The sequence below is a fragment of the Heloderma suspectum genome, chromosome 3 (assembly GCF_057233095.1).
Source record: "Heloderma suspectum isolate Gila_16-S chromosome 3, 16-S_ref, whole genome shotgun sequence".
In the NCBI taxonomy this organism is placed as follows: domain Eukaryota; kingdom Metazoa; phylum Chordata; class Lepidosauria; order Squamata; family Helodermatidae; genus Heloderma; species Heloderma suspectum.
Window position 1 is genome coordinate 85,160,012 of NC_139460.1, and position 20,682 is coordinate 85,180,693.

Genomic DNA, 20,682 nt, shown 5'->3' on the forward strand with positions numbered 1-20,682 from the left:
TCCCTTTTGCGCTGAGTGAAAAGCTTTTGGTTTTGGAGTGTCTGGATGTGTTTTAGTTATATTTTACCTGGGTGGTTTCATCACACAGAGGGCTATGGAAGAAAGACAGAATGACATGGAAAATTCTCTGATACTCATACAGCTCATAGCAGTGTTTATCTCTGAGTCCTTCCCCAATAATTGCTAGAGCCCATTCACGTTCCATTTTGTGCTGGAAAACAAGAAGCAGCACAAAGTACTATTAAGGAAACAAAAGTGAAAACACAGTACATCATTGCTCCCTTCCATTGTATTTCCTCCCCATATTTATAGGGATGCAATGCGTCCAATTAACAGATCCATTTCAAAAGAAATCAGGGGGTGGGGGGAGGGAGAGAGAGAGAGAGAGAGAGAGAGAAAAAACACACTGCAAATTGAGGCACAAAAACTTAAATTCCAATTAGGCTAGTACTTTGTGACTCATAATGACAGTTGCGATGCTCAACCTTTTTACTATGAGTATCTAACCGTATTCTGCTCTCTGATCGCGAAAGAAGATCCAGCTGCAGCAACCCACCTCAGCAACCCACTCTCAACAATTCCATAGGCCTTCAGTACATCTGCACTCAACACAGGGAGATAGGACTGTTCACATTCTGTACCGGAAAGTTCAAATTTGGTTGCATATTGATGTAAACCACTACCACTCACATTCCTTATTCTAAACTAACATGATTTTCCTGCATTCAATATATGACATTTATTGAATGTTTCAAAACCAGCAGTGTAGTAGCAGGAAGAAAAAAATTAGCTTTGGGGTAATGTCTGAACATGATAGCACATTGGGAAGAGGTGGCAGCCATGTCAGACATATAATCTCCATGTCTGAATTATGTGACTGGAATCTTTTACAGTGCTCAGTGTTAAGAAGTAAAGATCTTGGGTCCTACGTTCAACCATGAGAAAAACCAACTTGGGGCTTTGGTTGCATTTTTTTTAAAAAATGTTGAATTGCTCATATAGTTACCAGGTTCTACATTAAATTCTGTGTGCAGTAAATGGCAGGCAACACAGTCGTGCTATTTAGAATTGGCAGTTTATGCAACATAGATTTCCCATTACCTCTGAATCAAAACTATAGAAAAGGTGAAAAAATCCTGGCACTTTCTTCAAATCCAAATACTGGTGTGATAAAAGGAACCTGTTCAGCTTTGTGAACATGTGTTCTTCTGTGAAGAAACCACACAGAATAATTACTGTAACATGGAAAAAATTCAGCTTGTGATTTCATCATGTCCATAATTAACCACACTGAATAAATAATTTATTTTATACTGTCATTTAAAAGAACCCTACCACCCTATTTTATAGCACAGCAAATCTGAAACTTGTGTAATACAAATTCCAGGAATCAACTGTCATTTCCAGTTTTTTGGTGAGACCTAATTTTAATGAAAATAATACTACTTATACATGACCATGCTCTCTCTTTCAAAAAGACATCCTTATTCATTCCACAACAAAAATCAACCAAAACATTATAACAAAGAAATGCTGTTATCGTAAGAAGAGATTAGAAGGAAAGTGTGCTTTGTTCTATAGTACCTGGCTTCAGCATTTGCTGGGCTACTCTAGAAATATAGAGTGTCAAAGGGAAGGTCAACCTGAGATTTGGTTGTCTGATTCCATTTTGCACAACATCCATAAGGTAAAGCAACTGTAGCACAAGAGAAAAGGAGAGAAACAATTGGGAAACAAGTTGTCTGAACCCATCAGGAACAGCTCAATTGCACCCACAAAGTTAATCTGTATATGACAACTGGATTTTCTTCATAGGTATTGCAGAAAAATAAACATTAAATCACAATCAAGAAATTATAACTCAAACTCAACTGAAATAAAAGCACATCCTAATATTACAAAATGGGTGTAGTGGCATGATGAAAGCAATTATTAGTATAAATGTTACAGAAAAAGTCATATGAGAAATTACAACTTCCATATTTTGATTCACTCATATTGAGTCCTATATATATAAATGGATTTTTGTGGGTGGGGCAAGGACATTACCCAATACCCTGAAAATTTGAAGCACATGCACATCTTTGATGGAAGAAAACAAGTAAGACAGTATCCAGACACATGCTTCCAGGACAAGTTTAGCCTTGCCCGGGCAAATACTCAACCCACAGCAGCATTGAGGAACCTGCGGCCCACCAAATGTTGTTGGAACTACTACTCCCATCTTACCTCACCATTGCCCAGGCTGGCTGGGGCAGATGGGATTTCTGCTTAATTAAGTGGACCACTGATTCCTTAGCCCTGCAATACAGGATGCTGGATTAGACAAGTCTTTGGTCTAATCCAGAAGGGCTCTTCTTATGTTATCATGTTTAGCAGCATTAAAGGTAACTCAGTCTTACCTGTCTCTGTTCGCGAAATCGAGCCCCTTCCAGGTGAGAGCAAAAGGAGCTCAGGACATGGTATGCTGCTGCTCGCATGTTACGATCATAGCTGCTAAGGGCAGCTACCACCAGGCCCAAAGCATTGACTTCAACAAACTTATGGCATGCTACAACACATTCTACAGAGAAGGAAAAAAGTAGTGTTAAAAAGGTTTGTAAAGGGAAACTCTCTCAAAATATAATTTTTGTTGAAGAATAATTTATGCACATTAAAATTAAAGCAATCTCCTGTAAAATCAATGAATGCCTGATTAGAAGATTGTCCTCATTTTATTATTCTGTGACAAAACAGAATCCCACTGAACTGCCTCTGCTTAAATGAATCTCCTCTTCCAAATAAAAAGACAGGAGCCCTTTTGTATCCTAGTCTCTAGCATGTCTCTCGTATTTTGGCAGCACCCACATCACATTCCCTTATACACCTTTCTCCCTCCCCCTCACTTTGTTCAACTAAACCAAGGTACATATTCCCTATTCTGTGAAAACAGATTTGATTACCTTTAACCACACTTTTGTACAAGCCATGTGGTGATTAATACCATTTAGTAAAAAAGATTTGAATTTCTGTTCCACCAATGCATGTTTATTTGTGGAGCAATGATTCTAATCCCAGCTAGCTATTATGGGTACAGAGCCAGAAGGCAGAATGGTTCCAAATAAATCCCCCCTCCATTACCATCCCTCCTCCTAAGAGGACAATTCTGTCAACAAACAAGGAATCTTGTTCTTTATTTTATGGGCAAGGCCTAAATTTACTGACTGAAGATTAATCTGGAAATCTGGCTATAGGTCATGGAAGGAATCATTTACAACAGGACCTGACCTTGCAAAATTAAATTGACAGTTGACGTGCAGAATAATAATGTTAATTTATGTTGGACATACAGTGTGTTTACAGAACCTTGGAAAGTTCACATGGAAATGACTGCTGAGATAATTATCAGTTCTAGATATTGCCAGAGGGGTATTTCCCCCCTTTTTGTGTAATTTTGGGGGGGGGTTGCACCCAGGGAGAAATAATTATGGAACATTCGTTCACAGGGTGCTGTTATAACACATGCAGAAAACAAATATATAACAAAGGCCCTTTGGGCCACCTGCTAAAATAGCCCAGCATGCTCAGGATTGTTCCATAAAGCATGTTCGCAGTGATGGTAGTTGTAGTGCAGTCAAGTGAGCCCATGGAAATAGCAGGTTTTTTAAAAAAATGTATTTGCAGGACAAAAGGAAGTATTGTGGAATGCAGTAAGTGGGAGTAAGCTGTTACCATTTGTCAAGTATGGGAAAGCAGCAACAGAGGCCGAAGGGAACCAAAGCATGCTCTGTAGCTTGGATGTTGTTACTCAGAAAGACAAAAATGCAAGAAAGATAATTTGGTAACTATCTGGTTTTGGCTGAAAGTGGGAGGGTCAACCTTTCGATGAATGCTCCTGTGCCCCAAACTAGAGAGAAGTAATATTTTCACACTCAAGGAAAGTAGAGTAGGTGGGTAGAAGAGGTAGTAAACTGTAAATGAAAATAGAATGTCAAAACAAGCTGTGCTTTTCAGAGCAACTCTTGTATTGGGGGTAGTCGGGAGACTGGCATTCAAAAGATAAAAAGTGGTACCCTTCTCCCACAAGGGCTAGCGGGGAAGCTAGGGGGCTAAAAACAACCTCTGCTTTACCTATTTAACAACCCACCTACTCCTGCTACCACACACCTCACAGTGCTGTACTGACTACGCAATCTCATTTTTTTTCTTAAAAATCTGGTTTGACAATCCTGCCTGTTGTGCATTTCTCTCAAAACACTGCTTATGTGACATGACGACAGGTACTTTCCCAGCCACTCCCATTTCTCTCTGTGCCCCCCACCCCAACATCTACACAGTCAATCCAGAGACAACTAGTACTCCTCGTGAAATAATTGCACCCCCCCACACACACACACACAACATCAAACAAATCTAACTATCCCAAGCTCCTGCAAAAGAGAAGACTGGATTATACCAATACCAGGGCAGCAGACAGCAGAGAAACAAACAAGCAAACCATCACCTCAGTAACAATAAGCAAAGTGCCTTTTTTTCCTACTTGTGAGAAATGTAGACTGGGAAAATGGAAAGGGGGAAATGCACCAAGGAATGCGATCTAGACACAGCTACAAATGAGTACACGAGGGTCCCACAACGTAGGATCACAAAAGCATGTCACATGTCATTGCCTTGTGTCTCAGGACAGTGCAGCCTTGGATGAAATTCTTCACCCACCGCAGAAACCTTCATTCTCCCTGTTCATAATCAGCTTATACCCCTTAGTGCAACTTTCCCCAACCTGGTGTCCTCCAGATGGGTTGGACTACAACTCCCAGTATTGGACTACAACTCCCAATATTCCCCAGCTAGCACAGATACTGGGAGTTGTAGTCCAACCCCTGCTGAAGGGCACTAGGTTTGGGAAGGCTGCCTTAGTGGGTAGATATTTTTTTTAAAAAAACAATTGTTGAGGGTGCTCCATTCAGCTCCATGTTGTATATATTGGTGAATTATTGTTGAAAATCTAGAAGGAAAACTTTTCTGGCCAGTGTTCTATTTGATCTCTGTTCATGAAAACTATTTACTCTTCCTTTCCAAAGTAATTACTTTACATTTACAATTACATTTAGAAGATGACTACATTTAGTCATTGCTATCAGGCAAATACAAACCAGATGCCACAATGTTTATCCAGAAAACAATATGAGGGGGCAGCTGGAAAATTTGCTTGAGACACAAAGGCCACTGAGTTTAAAGTACTTTATAAACAGGTACATGCAGACATAATATACTTCATGCAGTTCACCGGATGTGCATTAAAACTTTGCATCCAGTTATGCAAACCTCTACCCAAACTTTCATGAACACAATTATTTTTTAAAATGTTTTGAAGTACAGGATTCCTCATATCTGTTGCTGAAAAGCAGAATACCAGGTTTTGTCTTCTACTCTAACAAGTTATTCGGTGGTATGACATTAGCCCAGAGAAATCAGATTCTTCACAGAGAGAACACAGGGAAAACTTACTCCTTTTTCCAGAAGCAAATACAAATGTGACCACCCACTCAACTGAGAAATCCAAGGTTATGGTAAGAAAAAAGATCTAAAACTCATGTTAAGAGAGTCAGCAGCAATGCAGATGAGATCAAAACATGGATTTCGGCAGAGGTGCTACTTGCTCCAGGTACTTGGCAAATTGCGCGTACCACCAAGGAGACTAGCTGAATGACAAACTGTACTGGTTTTTCTACAGCAGGGGGCCACACAGTTACTCTTTCCACAATAATTCCCCCTAGGCTGGGAAGAGCTACACTGACTGCCTGACCCTTCAAGGCCAAAAGACTGGTTCAGTGCTACCGCAGTTGTGCCCAAGTCAAGTTTAAAATTTAGCCCTTTAAAGCCAAGAGAGGCAGTGCAAGCAGCAACCAAAGTGTAGTGCTGCTTGGAATGCTCAACAGCAGGGATCCACACAAGCCACTCCCTGTTTCTATTAACAATACCCAAATGCTGCATTCAGCATCTGAACAGGGGCACTTGGGGTTGTTCATGGGTTAAATAACCCCAAGTTAACCCATGGCTTCTTCTTGGATTAAACTGGGGTTGTTTAACCCACAAACACTCCAAGTACCCCTGTCTGGATGTCACAGAAACAACCCTCTAATGTGGCATTTGAGGGTTGTTAATGGAAACAGGGAGCGCACATCCCAGCAATTAACTCATGGTTAATTAACCCACGATTTGCTGCCAGACTCCGCCATTACATCCACACAGGGCTGTAGACTGGTAGCAGCAATTACATCCAAACAGGGCTTTAGACCAGTAGCAGTGAGAGAGCTGGGGAGTGAGGGAGCCTGTGGTGAGTGCAAGCTAAGATCATATACTCCCACTCTTTAACCACCAAGCAAACGAGCCAAACATTTGGGGGAAGAGACCAACTAACGGAGCAGGTCAGAAAAAGAGGGTTTACTCATCAAAGGAAGACAACTATTTTCTCTCACCAGAACAGCAAAAATAACTTTCACTGTGGGAAATAGGTCAGAATCATGCATTTCAGCAAAAACGTCTACAAAACACATCTACAAATTCAAAACATGTTTACAAAATCAGAGTCCTGCTAAGCAGGAAGCAGGTTGTTTGATTTATGTGGCCTTCTGGAACAAGTTGCTAAGATCATGCGAAACTCTGGTGCACATTTGGCGTGAATACCCTCAACAGACATTTGAAGGGGGTCTCTCAAACAACGCTTCATCAGCCTGGAATCCAAACGCATTCTTTCACAGGGGTCTATGTCTACAGGTTCCCACCGAATGCTTCCCCAAAGGACAACTATTTCCAATACCTGGTCTCATCAGTTCGCTGAAGAGCTGAAGGAGAAAACAAGGATCATACAGATCTTTAAGAGCCACTTCACTTTTGCCTTTGCTTAGGAGCATCTGTTCTTCCTAAAACACAGAAGAGAAAATAATGCAGGATTGAATTTCAAATCAGACCTTGAATTTTAGTTGCTGTGATAGGGGTGTATCCAGTGTTAGTCTAACTTAAGTCTCATTCATTTCAATGGGTCTTCTTTAAGCAGGACTAACATTAGGTAGGAACCAAGGAAGCTGCCTTATACTGAATCAGACCGTTGGTCCATCTAGCCCAGAACTGTCGATGCTGACTGGCAGTGGCTCTCCGGAGTTTCAGACAGGAGCTGCCTCACAACATCTGTGATACAAGCACCGCAAAACCCTGTAAAGGAGGCTGGCGACAGCTATAGTAGTGTTCCTGCTGCTACAGGTTTCTGTGTTTTACAGTCTTCCCTGGCTGGACAACCCCCTTCTTTTGCAAGGATCATGTTTAGAGTGTTTCCTCAACAACTCTGCACAGAGATTTGGGGGTTAATTCCTGGGATATCAAATCATATTATTGGTTCAAACTTTGAAACCTCGCTAAATTCAGACGGTTGCGTTTTTGCAATTTTAAGCAGACTACACAATTGAGGAAAATATCATACAGCAATTACATTAAAATAAACCCTGTGGGATAAAGACTCTTGGAATAAGTCCACCAGATGCCATTACTGTCAACGTGAAGACTTAAGATATCGCTTGTTAGAATATAACTGAATGAGGAAAACCAGAAAGGTTCTACCATATATTAAAAAGACAGGAAACTACAGTCAGGCCAAGGCACCTCAGGGGACAGAAGATGCTGATGCTGGGGAAAATGGAGAATAGTCCTTCTCATCATTTCTCGGTCTAGCAGACACAGAATTTCTTCCATGCTTGGCTGCTGCCACAACGACTTTCCCAAACTCTTGCATGTCTTGTGATGCTCTACAGCAGCTGGACCCCAAAGCAATATTCTGGAATCATATCAGGAGAAGGTAATGTGTTTTCCAATATTATATGTAAAGAGAAGACAGCAATTACAGGAACCAATCTGACTTATAAATAGTAGGACAATGTTGACTTTTCCCTTCACTCCTTTATTACCAGGGAACCCAAAGCGAGGACACGTTTCCTTGGCAACCTTAGTTTTCCTTCCAAAGCACGTTGAAACAAAACTAAACTGGGAACCTATGTTCAGTCTGACATGCTTCCTTTTGAGCCACCTCAGAAGTCAGAGAAAGACTTCTACACAAAACCTTGATTCCTGCACAGCATAACGACAGAATCAGTGACAACACACAGTTGTTTTTGTTAACCACCATAATGTCTCCACTGTTCAAACAAAAGATTAAAAAAACACGTATTTCTTAGAACCCATTTATATTGACTAGGTTGCTTATCTGAAGGATGGGGAGGCAGAGCAAGGACAAATGTCCAAAAATGGGGATATATTTCCCAGCAATCGTTTCTGGCTGCTGCCACTCCAGTCTGCCCTGGCTGCATGGCAACCCAAATATTCAAGCAGGACAATAATGTTCCTGGATGTCTTGTGACCAGGAGAGATGACATGACTCAAGCACTTCTTCCCACTGGGGGAGCTCTGTTCCATGACTGTGAGTTGCGATCACTGAAGCAATTTAGGGACCTGCCTGCTCCGGGAGGGAAACAAATGCTGGAACCAATACCCAGCCACCAATACTGCTTGGCTTCATGGCTGGGAGAGGACAGCAAGCCACCGTTTCCTGCCCACCAAGAGAAGTAGCAATAGCAGTGGATCTATCCGTGCAACTGCACTGGGGATGTGTCTCTGTGCGTGTCCCTTTCCCCAACATGGCTTCTGCAAGCTGCTGGGAGCTGGCACTCAGATAACTTACACTGGTGGCCTTCAGATTGTGGCCACAGCCAGTAGTGACAGCAGCTGGGGGCAGGGGGGAGTGCGTTAAGGAGGGATTACAGATACAATCTTTAAACTCCCTGCCATACAGCAGTAGCTTACTCCTCTGATACAGACATTATCACACGAAAGTATTGTAGTGCTACATTAATCCAAGAGTAAACCACTACTGTGCCTTCAGGGTTATGCAGTCTAGGATTCTTAATGGATCTATGAGCAAGCCCGAGTTTCGCCCCGGACTGGATTACTGCAGGAATATATGAGAGGCAACAGGGAGGGGTCAAGCTCTTGCTGTTAATTTCACTGGGCACCACTAGCTTGCTTAAGGAATGCCTGTTCCTAAGTGCAGACTTAATTCTACACAAAATGCCCTGTGTAAAAGCTTATTGTATGTGGAGTGCAAATATCCAAGGCCAATAATCTACAGTGAGGCAAAGGTGACACACATTCTCCACCCGACACATTGACCAAAATGGCAGTCCACTAACCTGAAGTTTACAAGGCTTAGACCATTCTTTTCATACAATTTAAGTAGCTGCAATATCTTTTGGTCTAAAAAAGGAAGAAAGAAAACAATACATATGGCATATATTGGAGGAAACCAAAGTTTCTATGCCTCAGGGCTAGTTGACATAAGCATGTGCATCATGTGATCACTGCAACATTAAGTGAGGACTTGCATCTTTGGAACAGCTACTGTTACTCAACCATTACAGTGTTTTTATATCACCTGACATCACCTTGAATACTTTTTAGCAAAGGCAGCTCACACATTCTGCTGCAAGCCATCATCGAACAACACAGCAAGTGGCTTATGTACAGCTCTGAATCCGCACTAAGAGCCCAGTACTTAAGTCTCTGTACAACTGAACATAACAAGCACCCATCCAGTGTCCACCAGTCTACGGCTCTGTGTTTATGGCAGGGGTGTGGAATCTCACGCCTGGGAGCCAAATGTGGCACTCTGGAGTTCGTCAGATGGTCCCCCTTCCTCCTCCTGCCCCGACCATCAATTGTTTGGTGTTTTCCTGGCTTTTGTGCAGTTTTTCCCCCTTCTAAAAGGCTGAAATGCCTCCCCTAAGGCTGAGTTACTGGCGGGAAGAGCTTGAAGCTGAACTGTGCTGGTATTTTTGGAAATTCTGTCCTGACCCCTTTTGCCTTCAGGCAAAATGCAGCCCGTGAGAGCTTTTCCAAAATGGAATGTGGCCCTCCTTTACATAATTCAGCCACAACTCTCAGACCCACACCCTCTTTGGGGCCACCAATATAGAACCCTATCAGCTACCAGTCCTGCAATGTCTTGACAACTACACAGTAAGACACTGTCTCTTTTCTCCTTTTATTTTGGCTGTCTCAGGAGTGGGAAGGATTAATTTCACTTAAACCCCAAAGTACAAATACACAGGAAAGGAGTGCAATTTTAGTGCAATTTCTTTTAGTGCAATTTCTGGTCATTTTCTTGAACCATCCAGGAACTGCAGTCGAACTGCCTGAACCACGCATGGCACACATAACAGCCGTGCCACCCTATTATACATTAAGAATGTTTTAAAAATGCTTTATGGAACATGTATCTCTTTCAAGAGTAAACAGATGTACCTGAAACACTCAGTGTTGCACCATAGGCTCCAAGCAGCACAGCAAAATGGCTATTCTCACAAACAGCAGGGCAGCCTTTTACTAGAGTCAACAGGATGTCCACTAATGCCTCTGAAGCAAAAAGAGAAAGACATTTTCTCTGTCTTCCAAATGACTTAGTTGTCCTCTTGCCAAGCAATTTGAAAATATTAAGGTTGTTCCAGCAATTCCTTGCAACAATGATGCTGGGCTCAAACTGCTAGGAAGTTCTCCAGAGCGAGCCCTGTTGAGAACAATGGAGCCCCACAAGAGCACTATTATGCTTTCTTGCAGTGCTCAGCTATGCAGGAGAACTTCTCAGTGGATAGCGACCGTTGACAACAAAATCATTATGACTAACATTTCATAATAATCCCTTTTACAGACTTTCTTTGTTTTAAATAGGGTTAGCAGATATTTTCAATTCACAAAACTTGTGTTCTTCTAGTATGCTGAGGACCTTGATAAGAAGGTAAAAGGGTATTTAATGGGGGTGGTGCAACCTCTTATTATACTCCCCCTGTTCAACTTTTGTGCAGAAATTAATTGGGCCTTCCCACTCCCCTTCCTTTCACCTCTTCTTCCCAGCCAGTGTAACATGGGAAGCTGTAGGCCTCCGCACGTATTCCGACTAATGGTTTCAGGGGCTAATTAGGCAACTCTGGGGGGGTTCCTTCTTCTGGGCCCTTAAATTATGCTATGTAGTTCAGTGCCTTCCAATTTGCATTGCTCTGCCTACCCTGCAGCTGGGATAACAGCAACATTCTGCTCTACCCATGATTGGTCACTTGCATACAAGAAGAGAGGAAGCTGAGATTCTCAGGATTTTAACGAGCATTGTTGTTATCCCAATATGACTTCAGGTCATCCAAAATGAATGGGTTATTTTCAGGTTAGTTTAAATACAAAGCAGAAATGACTACATAAAACAGCACAAAATTGCTTCATAAATATATAGCCAAATAGTAATTCTTACTTTCTAAGTAAGTTCATCTATCATTAATGCAATACAAATACAAATCACAGATGACATTTGAACTGAAAAAATCATCCGGTGGAAAAACGCAATGGTAACAGAGGAGAACAGGTAAATTTTTAAAACATAATGCTAAAATAATAGCCTTTCAGATACAGCAGCTCTGAAAACATGTAGGTGGATTGGTAACTGGAGGGATTAAAAACAACAATTGAAAGACAATTGATACCAAAGGAAACAAAAGAGAGAGAGAGAGAGAGAGACCTCTTGCATGAACATTCGTGTCATTGTCTTCTTGTGACTTCAGCATTGTTGACAAAAATAAAGAGTGCTGCGTGATCATCATATAAAGCACCGATAGCTTGACTAATCTCTGACTAAGAGAGATTTCTTTCCGGTACAACACATTTATAGCTGCATTCAGAGTTTTCAAGAAATCCTGATCTTTATAACGGTACCTACAGGACAGATTAAAAAGATGTGAAGACAAAAATTGTGCACCCTGCAAAGCGAATGAAGGAAAGATTGATACATCCTAGATGTTGGTTTGGTGGGGACACTACTTAGCTGTACTGTTTTGATAAGTACGATGGGCATCCTGGCTGGGGATAATGGGAGTTGTAGTCCAACACATCTGGAGGGCACCCAGCTGGGGAAGGCTGCTTCAGATGATAATAATACTTAATGTCACAGATATTAACTGAAGACTAAATTAAAAACAATGGGCAGTGTTCAAGTCTGCGCATGCGCTAGCGGGACCTACCTCTGGTGCGACAAGGAGCTAGTAGTTAAAAGAGCAACCAGAAACTAGCAGAAACACTCATGTCTGGAATGGGGCAGGTCAGCAGATATTGCAGAAGGAAGCTGACCCAGAATAAGCATTTCTGCTTGTTTCCAGAGTAGCTTTCAGGACCGCTAGCTTTCTGCTGCTAGAGTGGCAGGACCCGCTTGTGCAACAGATTGAATGGCAGCACAGCAGCAGAATGGGATGCTGTCCGATGACTGTTCCATAGTATCTGCAATATGCTTGACTGGGTTCTGCACCAGGAAATCCAAATCATGTCACCTCATTAAGCAGCAACATTTGCTCATATTTGCTTATTTGACATCATTTATCCTGTTTCAAGCAGCGAGGCTTACCAAGATCTGGGATTCTGTCAAGCACCAGATGAGTAGAAGGAAGGGCATGAATGGAGCGCTGGTATCCAGACCACCAAACAGGGGTAAACTGAAGCTCACCTCCTGATCCACCGGAAGCCCTCTTCAGGCCCTCTCTATTATTATTATTATTATTATTATTATTATTATTATTATTATTATATTTATATCCCGCCTTTTTCCCAATACTGGGACTCAAGGCAGCCTTACAACGTTAAAAGTGCTACAATTAAAACCTATAAATAGAAATATAAATACAACTGCATAAAAGTTAAAAATATAATTAAATCATCAATATTAAAATTGTAAAGATATTAAAACATTAAAAGACAACCAGAACAACAAAAATAACTCTAAAGATGTTACTAGGCGTTCCCCGCATGTTTTCAAGCTTTTCTTTGCAGCCAAGCCACAAGGGCTACACAAAATACAACACTAAAACCTGAGATTCTGTGTCAGGTCACCAATGCTGTGCTTGCCTAGCAATCTTACACTCAGGGAATGTCCATAGCCTGACATGCAACCTAACACCATACAAACTTTGCTTAATGTGACTCCTCTAAACATCCCAGTGCCTTGCAGTGACCACTCGCATAAATATTTCTTCCATGCTCACATTGGTGGACAGGGGAAGCATTTTAGTGGAGCCTATTATGTTTAGGTGGATGGAAATGGAACAATTCCAGCTGTGGTTCTCAGCCTACAAGGACTGCAGCACCCTCACCCAACAACACAGAAGGAAATTCTTTGGGGCATGAGCTTAGCGATCTGCATTCAACAGCACCCTCACCTTTGCACTTGTAATCTGTGCCAAAACTATTCTAAATGTATACTAACTAATATAAAGGTGGACTTCCATGGTCACAAATTTTCAGATTTCTGTACAAATAGGGAGCATTTAGAACACTGCAGACTCATGCCCTAACATCAGTGATCAGAGATAAGAGCAATTTGAAGTTTAAATACCCTGCTGTTTAACAGGGTGTAAGAGCACCAAATATGTGATGCGTCAGAGTGTGCTTACTTGAGTCCTATCTTCACAAAACTGTGCCAGTCTTCTGGAACCACTTCAGTTACTGAGTCCTGGAAACAGCAACACAACACTTAAATATATGGCAGCAGGGAGATACAACTGAGATAATTTCTGTACCCCCCACTTCCCTATTTGGCAAGTGACACAGAGTAAAGAACATCGTAAACTGCATTTCAAAAAAGTGTAACTGAGGGGTAGGCAACATGGTGCCTTCCAGATGTTTTGGACTACAACTCCCAGCCACCATGGCTAATGATTAAGGATTATAGGAGTTTTCATCTAAAACTTCTGGAGGGCACCAGGTTGCGCTAAATCTGGCATAACTGGTTTAGCAACCTAACCCCCAAAATGGCATGATATGTCGTTTACAGCACTGCATCCATCTCCCAGTTTAAATTTAGACTACAGCCTGAAGCATACTTTTAACCTGGAACAAAGTTGTATTGAAAACAGTGGGACTTAATTACCAGTAAATCAGGATTATTGGTGTCATCAGGAACAAACACTGATCCAGCAAAGATGCCTATATGCAGAAGCAGGCTTCTGCATGTGGATTCCTTCACTAAGGGGTGCACAATGTTTCTGGTCCCAAAGACCACATCTGTGGTAAGCTGGGGCCAGGGGCTACACAACACAATTCTTTCCAATTTGGAAACTTTCCCACCAAGCACAGCTACACCCTGTGCATGTCTACTCACAAGTAAGCCCCAGTGCAAGGGGTTCCACTCATTCAAAGGAAAGCTCAGCTCCATGCATTTCTACTTAGAAGTAGACACTGGGGTCATGGGGGGAGGAAGCTTTCTTCAGCTAAGCTGGAAAATCCTGTTCTTATCTCTGATCAGTGATTGAAGATATGAGCAATTTAAAGTTTAAACACCCTGTTAAACAGCAGGGTATTTAAACTTCAAATTGCTCTTATCTCTGATCACTGATGGGGTTTCTCAGCTTACTGCTCCCCCACCCAATGACCCCAATCCGGACCAGTGTTCCCAGCAATTGCTCACACTGGTCTTTTCCCCAGAGCCCAGCTGATCAGGTGAGCCGCAGGGAAAAGAAGTGGGGGCCTGTGGGCCACGCATTGTGCCTCCCTGCCTTAGCTGGATCAGAATCCATGCACATGATAATCCTGTCTTTCCTCACACATTCAAGGTAGCTCATTAAGAACAGCCATAGCACAAAACAACAAGAAAAAGCTGTCACTCTCTGGAATGGAGCTGATGTAAAGATCTAGAATGTTTCCCTCTCTCATTTTAAATAAACTTCTCTGTGATTTAGGAGCCCTTCTGCCACTACAAGTTCTTATATGGAAAGCATATTTATGTGTAAACTTTTTGCAATGTGTGGCACTGCCCTAACATGATGGAATTCTAACTGAACACAAGAGATGGGAGCAATGCCTTCTCAATTGTTATTTATGCAAAGCTGGAAAGTCAGTGCAGCCCTAGGTAATCTCTTCCCTTAAGGTAACAATGCACAGATGGGGGAAATATTTAGGAAAAATGGCCTCAGAGAACCACTTGGGTGCATTCATGCTCCCCATCATTCTATGAGTTGCATATACATCTGATAGAAAGTGAGAATAGAGTGATCTTTTAAAGAAACGGTGTACGTTCATGCGCAACTGCCTATGCACAGGCACCCCCTAGTGGACAAATCATTGAAGTTCACCACATCGCTCAGCATCTGCTCTACTTGATACTTCTCCACCCAGTGAAGAGGCACAAGAAAGGGGAGGGAAAGTCCCCAGTCCTCACCAGTAATTCCTCTAGCCTCGACAGCATGGCACTCTCAACTTCGGAGCGTGATTCTTGCTCTCTGCTACTGCTGTAAGTGAGGGTGAGCCATTTTATACAGGCAGCTAGCAGGCGTCCCCTCCATGACCGCAACTTCTCTGCAGAGTCCTCCAGGACTCTTGATACAGCGTCAGCAATCAGCCAGCTGGAAAAGAGCAACAAAGCTGTACCTGTGCGTTCTTCTCAACCATTCCCTCTACCCTTACGCTTGAGCTGAAGGGAAAGGAAACATGTATTTGTTATTTTCCAGAGCTGCAAGGCCAGCTGTTCCAGGAGATTCTGGAAGCAGAGTCTCATGCTTGAGAACCATGACGATACGCCACCCATTGAAAATGCAGCCCTGCTAGTCCGTCTAGGGCAGTGGAGGCTGGTGGCTCCAATTTCGGTGGGGCGTTGAATCCAGTCTGGGTTTTAGTCAGAACCAGCCAGAACTCTAAAGGAGCTATCCAAGGTGCTGAACCTGTTTTGAGGATAGGGCTCCGCACCTTGGATAGCTCCTTCAGAGTTCTGGCTGGTTCTGAGTGGAGCCCCACTGAAATCAGAGCCACCAGCCTCCACTGGTCTAGCGTACAAAGATGCTGGTGTGATTTGCGAGGCACCATAAAGCAGCCGTTCCCCAACCTGGTGCCCCTCTAGATGTGTTAGACTGCAGCTCCCACAGTTCCCAACTCATATGGAGGGCACCAGGTTGGGTTTCAGTAGCCTTGTGGATGATGTTCCACTAGGTTATCAGCACTGGACCCAATGGACTGGAATAATTTCCAGTTCAGGGGAGCAACTGGCAGGTGAGTCTTCTCGTCATTCAGATTTCAGTCTTTGAACTGGTTAAAAAGCTAGGATGCTTAATTTCTTTGGTTTGGTTCACACATAATGCCAACCCTGGTTTGCTGCCACAAGACCAAGTCCTGTGCTTCCTCAGCCCCCTCCCCTCACATGCTCTGGCTTCCTCCTTCAGTTCTGATTTAGTAGCAAGCATTAGATTACCTACAGAACCAGAGGCGGTCAGCCTATATACACCAGTTGCTGAGGAACATGGGTGGGAGGGTGCTGTTGCACTCATGCCCTGCTTGTGGGCTCCTGGTTGACAGCTGGTTGGCCACTGTGTGAGCAGAATGCTGGACTAGATGGACCCTGGGTCTGATCCAGCATGGCTCTTATTACATCCAAATCAGGATGGTTTGTATAAACTGTCGTTTGCCTACAAACCAGTTAGGGTATGAAAACAACATGGAAAAACACATCCATCTAAATCTAGGCTGCTTCCCAACTTTAGCCAACACCTAGAAATAAAGTAATTTATTTCAGCTCATCCTACTCTGCCAGCAATGCAGCTTTTTGCTTTAAGCTCAACTTCTTTTGTCTCTGGAGTCTGGGTCCTCTATACCACTCTCTGTCCTTGTTTCTTCTTCTGATTTCTAGCTCTCTCCCTCCGCTCCTGCTTGCTATCTTCACCTATATACACTATTCTAAATACACCTCCCAACCTCTTAGTCATTCAGAAGGGCAGTAGAGTTTGCTAAATGTCTGGTTGCTATAGTAACTAGGTTTCTTTTCTCTCCCTTAGGTTTCAGTTTCCTTGGCATCGTTTTCAATCCCCTAGCAAGAACAGCCTCTAAACAGAAAACAACTATTTTGTTTGTTATAAACATAAAACGGCTGAACAGTTTTATTCCTTCACATGTAGAAATTAAGTAGGCTTACTATTCATGATTTCCCATTGTCTTAAGGGCTACGGGTAATCTTTCTGTCAGGTAAATGAACATCTCCGTTTCTGAAGGCGGCAGTAACTTGGACAGAACCTGACACTCCTCAGTGAATGGCTGTGATGAACCTCTATCCAGAAGAATGTCCAGTAGTTCTGACCACAAAGCTTCTCTCAAGACAGATGTAACAGCTGAAGAGACGTAACAGCAAGAAAGAGCAATGCAAAACCGTCAAAGGAATGGCCTTGTCATGTCAGCATTTCGTAGGCCCGAGGATGTGTGTACAAGGGGCCCATCATAGCAGTCTGAAGTCCTTGGAATGACATACCGAGTACCTACTCAGTGCAAGAGTAGAACTACCAGCCAAGGTAGACATCACAGACTATGTGAGATACATATTGCTTGGAAATAGTAACTATACAAAAATTCACACAAGGTGGCTCCAAGAACTGAGAGGTCCTGATTAAAAGTTCCTTGCATTAGATATTATAGGTGCACATAAACATGCCTAGATTGACAGGATGTCTTGTAAACAAAATTTAAAATTAGGAAAAAAACAATATTTTTCCAGTAATAAATGATTCAGAATTTTTTAAAAAGTCTGAGTTATCAGCTGGTCCACTTCCTTGAACAGTAAACAAAATTCTACTGTTTGAACAGTAGGCAACACTAGCATTCACAACTTTACTTTGCAATTAAACAGGCCCTTAAAACAAAGTCCTACAGCTCCATGCTGGCTGGGGAATGCTGGGAGTTGTAGGACTTTTTTCTGTCTAAACATGCATTGGATTGCACCCTAATAGCATATACTCTTAACTGATAATACAAAATAGTTACAATCCCTAAAGAGCGTAATGTGAAAACTGTTTCATAAGTTTGCCACTGTTACCTTGTGCAAAACCATGCTGCTCTCGACAGTCCAAATATGTATTGATGAGTGGCAGAAAAAGGCCCACATTCTTTTTCAAGAACTTGCCAGTACCGTGCTTCAGACACCAAAGCTCAAACTGCAGCAAGTGTGTCCGACAATACTGAATCAGCAAAGCTACAATGGAAAGGGACGTTTCTGTTGAATGCTGAAGGCAGAAAAGCTGCACCTCAACTCCAACTGCCTGGGCAAAGACAGGCTCTTTCTGTATCATGTGCATGAACACCTTCTCCAGCTCCTCTGTGACTGCTGTAGACAAAAGAATACCCATCCCTTGAATGTGCTCTCTTGAAAGGAGGAGGTCTCCCTTCAGGGATCCTCTTTGGTAACTCTCGGTAAGAAGCCGCACCAAAGTCTCTCCATAAGCGCTCAAGCAGGATTCTTTCCCAGAAGCAGGTTCAGATTCCTTAGCGGCCAGGTTTGCTTTGGGAAGCTGCAGCATAGCCAACATAACTTCTTTTAGCTGTTGTATATCCATGTAAGTGTGCAGTTCTTGCAATGCCTCTACCTGCTGTGTCCTTCTGGGAGATGCCTTGCTTCCTTCTTGTCCACCAGCCTGCACTTCTTTCAAAACAGTTTTAGCGACAGCTTCGAAATATCTGGAGAGTATCTCTAGTTGGTTCCTGGGTTTCAACAGCGGGCAACCCATCTTCAACAACTCAAGAATGCCATGATTTAGGTGAGCTGAGAGCAGTTTTACTTTAATTGGACTTAAACTGTGAGGGGGGAGAGAATGCTGTTCCACAGCCAAGAACCAATTCTCCAGCGTAGGGTGCCTGAAGACCAAGAAGAGTAACTCTTCCAGTATCTGCAATGGAGATGGTTACAATAAAAGATGTTACTCAGTGGACATAGGAAGAGCCCTGCTGGGTTAGAGTAAGGGCACATTTAGTTTAGCATCTTGCTTCCAACAGTTCCAAGTGACTAACCCACAAGCTTCCACTGTTACACCTGAGCAAATGGAATTCAGAAGCATATTACTGCCTCTGAATCTGGAGGCTGCATATAGTCATCATGACTAGTAGCCACTGAGACTTTTCTGTCATGAATTTGTCTAACCCCTCTTTAAAACAGGATCTAAGCTAGTGGCATCACCAGCTCATATAGTACTGAATTACATAAATTATTTAAGTGCTGTGTGAAGAAGTTCTTCCTTTCTCTGTACTGAAGCTTTTCCAAACAGTTTCAGTGGGTGACCCTGGATTCTAGCATTATGAGGGAGAGAAAACTTCTTTCTAGCCACTTTCTTCAACCTGTGCATAATTTTATAAACCACTATCACGCCCCCCTTACTTTCTCTTTTTCTAAATTAAAAGCTCCCAATATCTGTAGCCTTTCCCCATAAGGGAGTTTCTACAGCACCCTTATAATTTGGTTGCCGTTTTCTGCACCTTTTCCAGCTCTACAGTATCAGTGGATATATTACCAATCTTTACCCAAACAAATTCACTACATCCCTAGAAGAATCTGTAGCTTCAAACATCATTTTCAGTAAAACAAATAAACAAACAAACAAACAACACCCCCCCCAAAATTCAATTATAATGTGTCCAGTTCTGGGCACCACACTTTAAGAAGGATGCAGACAAACTGGAGAGGGTTCAGAGGAGGGCAACAAAGATGATCAGGGGACTGGAAACAAAGCCCTATGAGGAGAGACTGAAAGAACTGGGCATGTTTAGCCTTGAGAAGAGAAGACTGAGGGGAGATATGATAGCGCTGTTCAAGTACTTGAAAGGTTGTCACAGAGAGGAAGGCCCGGATCTCTTCTCGATCATCCCAGAGTGCAGGACACGGAATCATGGGCTCAAGTTCAGGAAGCCAGATTTCGGCTGAACATCAGGAAAAACTTCATGTTAGAGCAATACGACAATGGAACCAATTCCCTAGGGAGGTGATGGACTCTCCCACACTGAAGGCTTTCAAGACGAGGCTGGACAGCCATCTGTCAGGGATGCTCTGACTTGGATTCCTGCACTGAGCAGGGGTTGGACTTGATGGCCTTGTAGGCCCCTTCCAACCCTACTATTCTATGATTCTATAAGCCTGAGGAAGCAGAGACATGTGTAATGCTGGTCTACTATTTGTCTCTCCCCAATCTGACTTCCCAGCCCTCAGATGGTTGAAGAGCTGTTTGCTGTCTCAGCGGGCAGTATTCAACCGTGTCATTCCATTAGCACAAATGATGTTTTGCTAACGGAAACTAGGTTCTGAACTATGCACAAAGGAAGAATCCAACTAAAGTTACATTTGCGAGAGCACGATTGCGCAAGCAGTTGTGCATTATACTTGTGCAACCTGTTGTGTAACCCTTTGTGCAAAACTCTTGTGCAGCCACATAACTGTCATGCAACTGCTTGCACAATGGGCAATCGCTTGAGCAATTGAAGGATTCAGCAGAGCTTTGCTAGCTCTATTTGAATTTGTGGAATGACACAGCTGGATACTGCCCAGAGAGCTGCTCCTGTTATTTTAAGGCTCCAAAAAGTTATAATAAGGAACGGACCAAGTCAACCCCTATAGAAGGGAAAACTGTATAGAAATGAAGGTCCACAATTAAGATACACTATTTTATATCTACAGCAATCTTCCCCAACATGGTGCCTTCCAGATTTGTTGGACTGCAATTCCCATCATTCCAGCATGACCAATGCTGGCTGGAAATGATGGCAGTTGCAGTAAACATACACCTGGGGGGCACCAGGTTGGAGAAGGCCGATCCCTAAGATTTCATCTTTTAATGATCA

General features: G+C 42.7%; 1 protein-coding gene across 1 annotated transcript in view; it reads right to left on the reverse strand.

The window, feature by feature from the left end:
- URB1 (URB1 ribosome biogenesis factor) overlaps positions 1-20,682 on the reverse strand; it is a 68,731-nt gene that overhangs the window by 10,178 nt on the left and 37,871 nt on the right. The window contains exons 22-34 of the mRNA XM_084843589.1: positions 17,897-18,743; positions 17,006-17,198; positions 15,266-15,449; positions 13,503-13,561; positions 11,585-11,778; positions 10,327-10,437; positions 9,216-9,279; positions 7,636-7,807; positions 6,800-6,902; positions 2,403-2,563; positions 1,585-1,696; positions 1,102-1,208; positions 68-211 (exon numbers count right to left, since the gene is read on the reverse strand). Of these exons, the coding sequence (XP_084699715.1) occupies positions 68-211; positions 1,102-1,208; positions 1,585-1,696; positions 2,403-2,563; positions 6,800-6,902; positions 7,636-7,807; positions 9,216-9,279; positions 10,327-10,437; positions 11,585-11,778; positions 13,503-13,561; positions 15,266-15,449; positions 17,006-17,198; positions 17,897-18,743 (2,451 nt within the window). The remainder of the gene's footprint in view (positions 1-67; positions 212-1,101; positions 1,209-1,584; positions 1,697-2,402; positions 2,564-6,799; positions 6,903-7,635; positions 7,808-9,215; positions 9,280-10,326; positions 10,438-11,584; positions 11,779-13,502; positions 13,562-15,265; positions 15,450-17,005; positions 17,199-17,896; positions 18,744-20,682) is intronic.